Below are 10,216 nucleotides of genomic sequence, written 5' to 3'. Positions count from 1 at the left end.
TTTTCCTTTTTCGCTTTTTTTTTTTTTTTTTTTTTTTTTTGGTGCTCTGGAACTTGCCCAGAGAGGTAGAGTGGGTAAGGGGAGGTAGGGGTTGTGATACTTTGCACACACATCCCTGTCATTGTTCTGCCTGGAGAGACAGGGCTGGGTTCAAGGCCACATGTGCTCCTGTCATCCTCCACATTTCTGCTCCAAGTGCAATCCGGAGTGTCAGCTCTCCATCTGTCTCTGCCTGGCAGGCGCACGCGCCCAGCACCCTGCCTCCGGCTATGCCGCCCCAGCCCCTGTGACGGCCCTCCTCTCTGCCGCCGCTCATTCCAGAACAGGAGGCATGAGCCCGGAACGCGCTTGCTTTTAGGAGAGCCACTTTCCGTGTGGTACGCTGGATTCCAGGATGCCTGGTGAGTTAGCCCTGTTCTGTATTCTCTCTGCTTTTGCGATAAAGAAAAGCTGACTTTTATTATGCACGAAAATACCTTCTGCCCCACAGCGTGTTGTATTTGATGTGTGCAGAAGAGGCTGGGGATGACAGAGGTGTGATTGGAAGGTGGCATAAAGAGAACCATTAAGATCTGGGTACAGGGGTGCAGAATGTGGAGCGAGCCCTTGCTTTGAAAATTTGGGATGTGTGTTTTAAAGGGGAAGTACAGCCACGGATGTTTGCTGGAGCAATTTATTTGAGGGCTTTTTGCTCAAGTAAGAAGTATTATTTCTATTCTGGATTTTGTGATGGTCATCTATACCTCGTATTCTGGAGATTTCATCTCTAGAGAGAATTTTCAGATTATGGTGGAATCCTGGGATAAGATCTCTTTAAAGAGCTGTTTATGTCAGAGAAAGTGAAGGAAGGTTTAGAACTATAAGGAATTTCAGTCTTACCCTAAATCACAGCCTTTAGATGTCATCAAGCAAATAATTAAAATCAATAATTTTTTTTTTAAATCTGCTGAATTAATGAAGCTGTTGTGGCCCTGGAAATTTAGTGTATGTCAATTTCCTCTGAAAAATATTGTCTTTGGAGCATGGAGTATTTCTGTCATCGTGGCCAGTGCAGGCTCTGCTTATGTGACGCCTGCCTGGGGAAAGGGTTGTTGCTGCTGTTCTCAAGAACTGTCTAAATTGCCCTTTTCCTAATTTGGAGCAGCCTATCTCCAGATAAAAAAGGCAAGGCAGATAGAGATCCTCCAGCTGGCTGATTCGTGTGGATTATTTGGGTAGGAAAGGCAGAAGAGGCTGTGCTTGGTCACAGAGTTTGTACACCTCACAGATGGTGTTTTGAAACATTATCTGCCAGTTTTCTGCAACCACAGTTGTGTGTAGGTATTGCCAGTTGTTTGAAGAATTTTTTTTTCCCTTTAGGAGGATGTGTCTTGTCGTCCATCCTCATCATTATTGATACACATACAGAAAGGATGCATTCGTGGCAGAATTGCACTTTTTTTTTCTTTATTAGTTCAGCAGACTAGAAATGTATTAGCTGAAATATGCAAAAAATCAATTTACAAAAAGACAATGACTGAGATCTTTGAAAGGTCATTTTAACTCTTTAAGTTCTCATCTTGAGGTATATGCACCATGCAGATAAAGATGCGATATGCACTGAATATATAATAATAATACAGAATGGGGGTGAAAGTGCTGGTGCTTTTTAATTTCACCAGACTGCTGTAGCACAGTTTTCACTGATATTTGTCATCGCTTGATTTGCCTTTTTCTTGTGCTCTTAATAAAGTGTTAAATTATCTGGCTTATCAGCTATTTTGAAAAGTCCCTGTGCTATTTTGGTAAAAGGAAGCCTCGCAGAAAGCCAAAGCTATTTGTGAATGGTAAGAGATGAAAGAGATTAGTTAGGACCCTTGCTTCTCCTAACTAGCCACATGATTTTAAAAGTAAGCATCGACATATTCTTATATAAAATGCATTGGGCTATATTAAGGCTGTAGAGCCATTGATAAGTTTGTTTTAGTGTTAAGTCATCAATATCTGGCTGGTTCTACAGCAGTAGCCTGAAGTAGGGGCACTGTGTGTCTCTCTCACTGTCTCTCTCTCATCAACTGTGTTAGAAAACCTTGTACTTGGATACAGAGACTATATTAACAGCTGTGACTGTGAGCATGTGCCAGAATGGCGATACTTGAGCAGATCTGACACTTGGCTATTTTTGACACCCATCTGTACTTTTTAAACTCCACTATCAGATAGACTACCTCTTCATATGTTTTTTTAGCATATTTTGTCCCATACACATATATCTGTATACAGGGACAGTTTTAGCTATCGGGGGCAGATTTGATATTTTTAAATAAAACCTTATGTGTGGATGATTAAAAGGATGTGTTTTGTGTAATCTGATATAGTGCCCGTTTTATTTTTTTATTTGACTAATTTATACAATATATGAACTTATTTTTTTGGTAGTTCAAATGTCAGAACTGGTACCTGGTTGTCTCAGACTTAATGTAACAATTCTTAGATCTCGGGCTATTTTTATGTAATTGAGGATCCTTAGAAACAGATGTGTACCAACTGAACTTATTCTGATATATCAATCTTTTGGGGTGGATAGTTTAGGGCTTTCTAGAAATCTTTGACTTAAAAAATAAAGCAACGTTTTTTTAAGCTATCAATATTGTACTTTTACAAAATGAAGTTCGAAAAGTCAAAGTAGGCTATACATGCTTTAAAGAAATAGATTAAAGATGAAACTACTTTAAAATTGTTCAGCTCACTATGAGGAAATATCATTTCACTGCCTGTCACTTTTATAACAAGTAGGTCCTTGTGTATAAGAGCAGGAATTTTTTTTTCTTTTTTAATGAAAAAGGGAAGCCTTAGCCATTATATTGTTTCAGGAGGAGTGACTCCAAGCTTTCTGAAGCATTTGTATTTTTATCAATCTTTGTATAGTAGTATCAGAGCACATATGTTGACCTACCAAAGTTTTCAGGATTGTTTCCTTAAAAGGACAATAAGAAAGCAAAGTCCCTGTAGTCCAGAAATAGTGCTGTTCTTTTAGAAGATGGCTAGTATTAGGTCAGACCACCCTTTCTCAATGGTCCTGCTTTCCAGATGTGCCTGAAACTTTTTTTTAAGTTCAAGTTTCCAAAAGAAAAAAAAAAAAGGTTTGTTTTCAAAATCTGGTTTTACTTAAGACATCTCCATCCTGGACTGCATTTCATAAATTGCCCACATATTTTTCTTAGCAGAGAACTTAACTGGCTGTAATTTTTAACACATGGCCACATCATGTGATATTTTCAAAACACTTACACATAGCTTTAAGAAGGTCCCTGCAGAAATGATCCATCCTCTCACAGCCGGCCCGTTTTTTAACAGCATATCTGCATTTTCCATTTAGTAGAGCTATATATTATTAGCTTACATTTTTGGGTAGTAAAACAGTGCATTGCTGATTGTAAAACATGGACTTTATTATCTGCTGAAAATTGATTTGGCATTTATAGCCACTGTGTACTAGACTATTTTTCTGTTTTTAACATCAATGCTCGCAAGCGATGATTTGTGTAAAGAACAGAAATGAAATTGCCATGGACAGACAACTGTTAGTGTCCCTAGTAACTGAACATTTGGATAATGTACCTACTTATTTTTTTAAATAGATGCATCTAAATGCCATTATGCAAGAATAAAAACACAGCAGTCCATTCACTGATACTCTATTTTACCTTGGTTTGCCATTGTGTTAGGCTAACTCTATGCTGTATCAAACAAGCCTTGTGCCAGCTATTAAAGGGAAACTATATAAGCTATAAATATCCAATTATAAATGTAGATTATATAAACGCTACTTCTTTGTAGTAAAAATTTAGAAGTTCAACTTTCTGTCAACCCCTGGTATTCTTTTTCTTTTAATATATTTTGTTTATATTTTTGAGTACTTGGCCTTTTAGTTCTGCATATTTTAAATAATATTTGGAAAGGTTTACAGGAGATCTTTCTGTGCAGTTAATGGTCTATTTAAAAATATGTGTTTAATCTTTTTTTTTTTTTTTTGAGGGAGGTGATTAGAATTTCTGAAAGTTTCACAAGACCCAATGGTTTATTTTTATTTTGAGACTATACATTTTCTTAATGGACATTATATAGCCTAGCAATGTTTATTAACCAACTCACATTACACTGATAGTTGATGTTTGCAAAGAAGATGCTGTAATTGTAATATTCTAAACAGCCTTCCGAATCCCAGAGGAACAAAAATGTTTACAATTCAAAGGTTTATCTTGCAAGCACCTTTAGTTTACAGATGTTGAAACTGAGGCCCAGAGAGATTAAGCAACTGTTCAGGTGGTTTATTAAAGTAAGAGCTTCCCAGTTCATTCTCATCATGCTGCATTTAAATCTCAAAAATACATTATTTCATGTTAACATCTTAGTGTCAGTCTACTTCCTTGTCTTTTTATTTTTAATCCTGGATTGTTCTCATCATGTTTTCTCCTTTCCTACTCCACGATTACAGAGCTATGTGGAAGAAAATTCCATAACATTAAACATTTGGAAAAAATTTGCCCATCAAACTTATAATCATTTAGAAATTAGGAAACCTAAATGTGGTTAATTTCTAGATTATTAAGCAGAACAAAAGATGAAAGGCTATCATAACCAAAGCGTTACTCTACTAGGGAAATGTAGGTAGTAAGCCCGTGCATGTTGCTCAAAATGTGTTGGGTACTAGATAAAGTAAGATTCAGTCCCAATGTGCCTTCGAGTTTAGTTGTAGTGTTCCAGACAGAGAACTAAAGTGAGCCTGGATTTAGGAGACAGGTACAGGTTCACAGAGGTGAAGTGTTTACCTGGATTAGGAGTCAAGTACAGAGGAGGAAGGTTGGTCAACTGGCCAATCTAATGCTTATTAGAAAGTCTCAGAGGTCAGCTTGTGGACTGGTGGCTCTGTCAGCTGGATCCCACATGGTTGACTGCACAGTTGGAGCTCTGGACTGGGATCTAGAAAAACATGCCGGGCACTTACACGCATATGCCTAAAATCTGGAAGGGACGCAGAGATGGAGGAGAAAGGATTGTGGCATGACCATTCTCCATGGGGTTGCTTTCTCTTGTCTCTCTGTCTCACTCAGGTGAGCTCACATGCCCTAGTCAAAAAAAAGACTCATTGTATCCCTATTTGTTCCCTATGGAATCTTAGTTAATGTAACTTAACATTTTTTAGTTTGTTGTTCTAATACTAAAGACAAGCCATTCATTTTTATTTTATTAAATTTTCATTTCTGTATGAGCTGGTGGGTATAGTATTTTTTGAAAGCTGTTTCTTTGTGTATAGTTGCAATTCTTTGGTAGCTCACCGTGGCTGGTAGAGTAAGTCATTAACTTAAATGACTCATAACTTGAGAACAATAGGATTTCACACCTGACCAAGAAGCAGGTTTATCAGGCTGGCTTTCTCAAACAGCTGTTTGCATTAATTAATATTAATGTAAATGTACTTTCTGAGAATGTCTAGCTTAATTATGTTTTTCAACCCATAGAGTTCCAATCAAAGGAATCAGGAAATCCTCTTAATCTCAAAGGGAATATATAACTGCCATCTCCGAACAGAATAAATCTTTGATGGTATACTAAGAACAGCCTTTTATCGAAAGCTCGTATATGGCAGGCCCTGGACTAGGCACTGCAGGTGCTTTCTCTCTAATGTTGGCTGTTGCTCTACATTTGTTTCTGTTACCACATGATCTGTTTGAAACCTGAGGATCAGATAAATTAGGCAGTTCACCCAAGAGCACAGAGATGAAGTTATTTTTATTTTATTTTATTTTTAAATTTTTATTTATTTATTTATTTATTTATTGGAGAAGTTTTTGCTATAGGGCGTATGCACTTGCCAGAAAGACAGAGAGAGACAGAGAGACAGAAAGCAAGAAATCACCCCCTGGGGTGGATGGCCATGCCACAATCCCTTCTCCATTCTCCTCTCAGGATCTTGGGCACGCGCGCACATGCGCCTGGCGTGAGTTTAAGCTACCAGTTCTGTGACTTGAACCACAGTCGACTACATGGGAGTCCAGCGACATAGCCATTATGGTCCCGACATGAAGTTATATGACAGAGATGGTATGGTATTCCCTGGTAGAGATGGTATGGAATTCCCTGGTCTATCTCCTAACTTTGGATTCCTTTTTTTTTTTTTTTTAAAGAGAGAATTTTGCTATAGGGTATGTGTGCTTGCTGGAGAGACTAGAGACAGACAAAAAGTGAGAAATCAATCCCCTGGGGAGATAATCACCCCACAATCCCTTCTCTTCTATTCTCCTCTCAGGATTTTGGGCATGCATGCACATGCGCCTGGCATGAGTTCTGAGCGACCAGGCCTGGAATTCAAACCACGGTCTACCACATGGGAGTCTAGTGATATAACCATTATGCCATTCACTGGTTCCACTTTGGATTCCTTTTTGGTTTTCTTTTTTCTTTTTGAGACAGTGTGGGTATATTGTGGCGCAAAGAATCTTTTGTAATGGGGGTCAGGTGGGACATTTAAAGGAGCATGTTTGAGTTTGAAGCACAGTAGCATAGAGGGTAGAGTTGTTCCCTCTGCTGAAAAGTAAAGGTAGAAAAGCATTAGTCTCACTCATTAAGAATAATCTTATATGAAACAGGTTAGGATATAGGTTATTTCCTTGTGCGTTTCTTCTTTTGAAAGAGTTTTTTAGTGTGATGGGAGTAATAGGCATCAGAAGGGTAATACCATTATTTTTAAAAGATTAATACAAATTTCAAATTTATTTCCTGCAAAAGCTATGGAGGTTAACCAAAACATCACTTTTCTAGGCTTTTGAAATGTGGTAATCCTAGCTATCTTTTTTTAAAAAAAATTAATTTTATTTACTATTATTATTATTTTTAAATTTGCTATAGGGCATGTATGCTCACCAGAGAGAGATGAGGGACAGAAAAAGAGAGACAGAGAGAGAGGAGAAGTGAGAAAACAAGCTTCCAGGTCCAGGACTTGGACCATGGTCAGTCATGTGGGAGTCCAGTGTCTTAACCACTGCACCACCTGCTGGCAAACAGAATTGTTAACATTGTATACTTAAGGAAAATCAGGTTTCCTGGTTGTGAGACTGCTGGTGCCATGGCTATGCCCTAGGAGCTCCTGGGAAGTTGTGAAGATGTCAGTGCCAGACCAGGAGGCAGCTTCTACGAGGATAATGACTACACAGGGCCAAATGTGTTGTGTCTCAACCAATCTTTTCTCTTTTTATTGTCAGAGAACCTATGTGCTCACGGGGTTTAGTATATCCAGATGAGTACACTGAATGAAGGCAGGCGTCTTTTTTTACTATCCTCACCTCCTACCAAAAAAATTTAAAAAAAAAAAAAGGAAGAAAAAAGGCCACCAAATTTTTAAATTATGGGATGTTTTCTCTAGAAGGCTTCACTCACTCTGTTATCCACATTTTCTTTTTAAAGGCTAAGTGATAAATATCGTTTGGCTCACTTTATTAGAAGGATTTTTAAAATTCTGTGTGGTTTATTAACATCATGCAGAATACTGGATGTTCATGTAAGAAAATTTGAAAGCACCTATGAGAACATGATACTCTGAAAAGTTTGGCTTTAAGAACGTGATACTATGAAGGGTTTGGCCTTAAGAACTATGCAATTAGATAGGTGAAATGCTCTTTAGGAAGGAGGCATATTAGAGTCTGTCATTATCATGTGTTTATGGCTTCAACAGGAGTCTTAAAGCATTTGATCAAATAAACAACATTCTTAACAATCTGGATGATTTAAATGGGGGGTGCTAAGTTATCTGGAACTTTGAGAAAGATGTCTGTTGTGCTTTTGACTGAAGTGTTATATTGTATTTGAATTTTACATGATTTTCCTTTACTGCCTTCCTCAGGACTTGTTGACTTTAATGATTCTCAGATCATTCAAAAGAAAATACAAAGGAAAATTTGAGGATCCCAAAGCAACAAGTTATATATTCTAGATTTGAAATGCTTAACCTATTTTCTGACAAGGGTAGGACTGGAACTAAGAAAGGCCTCAGTTTTGACACTTTCTTGTGAGATGGTATTGTTTCATACTGTAGTTGCATCTGAAGCGCGCGCTATATATCTATATATATATTTAGCAGTTACAGTAACACTTCATTTGAAAGGCATGTTAACATTTTTTTCTTCCTTTTTCCTTTAATATTAGTTATATTTGAGGGAATCAAAATAAAGATTTTTGTCCTTAGAAAACACTTAATGAACTTTATATTCAATTTTTTTGATAGAAAGTGATAAACATTAGAGGCAAAGACCAACACTTAATTTCCAAGCAGTATAGTCTCAATATACTGCTTTTTACTTTCTAAATATGAATTGACCTCCCCCTCCCACTGGTAAATGTAGGTATGATCAGGTTTTCAAGTCTCTCTTTCTCTTTTGTACAATTTTGGAGACTTTCTAAAGAATACTGCTTAGGGACCAGCAGTTGGTGTAATGACTATGTTGCTGGACTCCCATGTAGTCAACTTTGGTTCGAGTCCCAGACCCAATGGCTTAAACTCACACTGGGTGCATGTGCATGTGTGCCCAAGATCCTAAGAGGAGAGTGGAGGAGAAGGGATTGCGGCATGGACATCCGCCCTGGGGGTGGTGATTTCTTGCTGTCTCTCTGTCTTTCTCTGTCTGTCTGGTGAGTGCACGTGCCCAATAGCAAAAAACTCTCAAAAAAAAAAAAAGAGAAGGGTATTGCTGAAAGGAAACTATCATTGATATGGTTTAATTGTTTCTTTGCTGTATAGAGAAGTATCACCATTTACTTTACTTCTTTATGTGTGTGTGTGTGTGTGTGTGTGTGTGTGTGTGTATATATGTATATGTATATAAAAGATTTATTTTATTTAACTTTCTTTCTTTATTTATTTTGATCTGACCAGAGAGGGACACAGTGAGAGAAATAGAGAGTTTTGATCTGACCAGAGAGAGAGAGAGAGAGAGAGAGAGAGAGAGAGAGAGAGAGAGAGAGAGAGAGAGAGAAAGTGAGAAAGCAAGCCACCAGGTCTGGGACTCGAACCATAGTCTGCTATGTGGGAGCTCAGTGCCTCTAACCACCACACCTCCTGCCAGCCCCCTTCTTTATGTATATTTTGATATGTTTTGGGTGTGCAAAATTTGATATTGCACATCAGTATGAGATTAATAAATCTTTTACCAAAATCTTTTAGAGAATTGAACCATTCTGTAGTACTTTCAAGAAAGCAAAAGATTATTCCTTCAAGATGCAAAGTTGCTTTTGTTTACTTGCTTAAAATGTTTGTACTTTGGTCAGTCATTATGAATGACTGTGGTTTTCATATTTAGCTATATCCTTAAATCGGTTTGAGCTAAACATATTTTATCTTTAGCTCTGCAACTTGGGTCTATATTATGAACAATTAATATATTTTATGAAGCCATCTATCAAGAACACAGAGCACTGAAAATGTTGATTTCTGTGTGTGAATCAACGTTCTTCTACTTGCTGGTAGGACCACAAACTAGTTCTCTTACTGAAGGCATGAGCTTCATTTCTTTGTTTTAAAGATAGAAACAATTTTTCTGCCTTGCTTACTTTTCAGGACAATGGAAATAATTATGATAATGTGCTATATACCCTATAAAGCACAAAATATATTTAAGGGGGCAGACAGTGATACCCTCTGGACCTAAAAATAGGGGACAGCAGCCCCACACAGAGCAAATGTAGACTGTTGTGCTTGCTGTTTTGTCTGTGATTGAGGGAATTTTCTGAGTTTTTCCTATACTTGACAGGATTTTCTACCTCTTCTCTGTCAGCCTTCCACTTCCTTTCTGTTAATGTGCCGGCCCTTTTACCCATTCCAGCCATTTGCTAACTTGGAAACCAGATAACCACTCAGAAATAATAAAAGAGCATGGTTAAGTGAGAGTCTGAAAAGCCCATCTTGGTTTTTTTAAAAGGTATTAATGAATGACAGTTTTAATTCATGGCACCAGGTTAGGTCATTTGGAGGCTTTTCTCCCTTACTGATGTTCATGTCTTTGGTAAGTGATGTTGTTAGAGACCTGAATTCTATCTAAACTTTTACTTCCATTCTGTGTCATCCCACGATACAGACTTTTTGCCATTTCAAATAGACATTTTAAGCATCATCAACTCTCCTTGATAAAGCTGCCATTTATGTCTTGATTCTCCTGGTTCTACTAATTCTAGTCCAGGCTACCTG

At 37.7% G+C, this 10,216-nt stretch overlaps 1 protein-coding gene across 3 annotated transcripts in view; it reads left to right on the top strand.

Annotated features, from left to right (window-relative positions):
• Positions 1-10,216, top strand: part of RUNX1T1 (RUNX1 partner transcriptional co-repressor 1) — a 167,942-nt gene that overhangs the window by 43,315 nt on the left and 114,411 nt on the right. Inside the window, exon 1 of one of the 3 annotated variants that reach the window (XM_027776170.1) lies at positions 319-401. The exons of the other annotated variants lie outside the window; for them this stretch is intronic. Coding sequence (XP_027631971.1) covers positions 395-401 — 7 coding nt within the window. The 5' untranslated portion in view covers positions 319-394. Of the gene's footprint in view, positions 1-318; positions 402-10,216 lie in introns of those variants that run through there. 3 annotated transcript variants of the gene reach the window in all.

The sequence above is a fragment of the Tupaia chinensis genome, unplaced genomic scaffold (assembly GCF_000334495.1).
Source record: "Tupaia chinensis unplaced genomic scaffold, TupChi_1.0 Scaffold000636_1, whole genome shotgun sequence".
NCBI lineage: Eukaryota > Metazoa > Chordata > Mammalia > Scandentia > Tupaiidae > Tupaia > Tupaia belangeri.
This window is presented reverse-complemented; position numbering and strand designations above follow the sequence as displayed.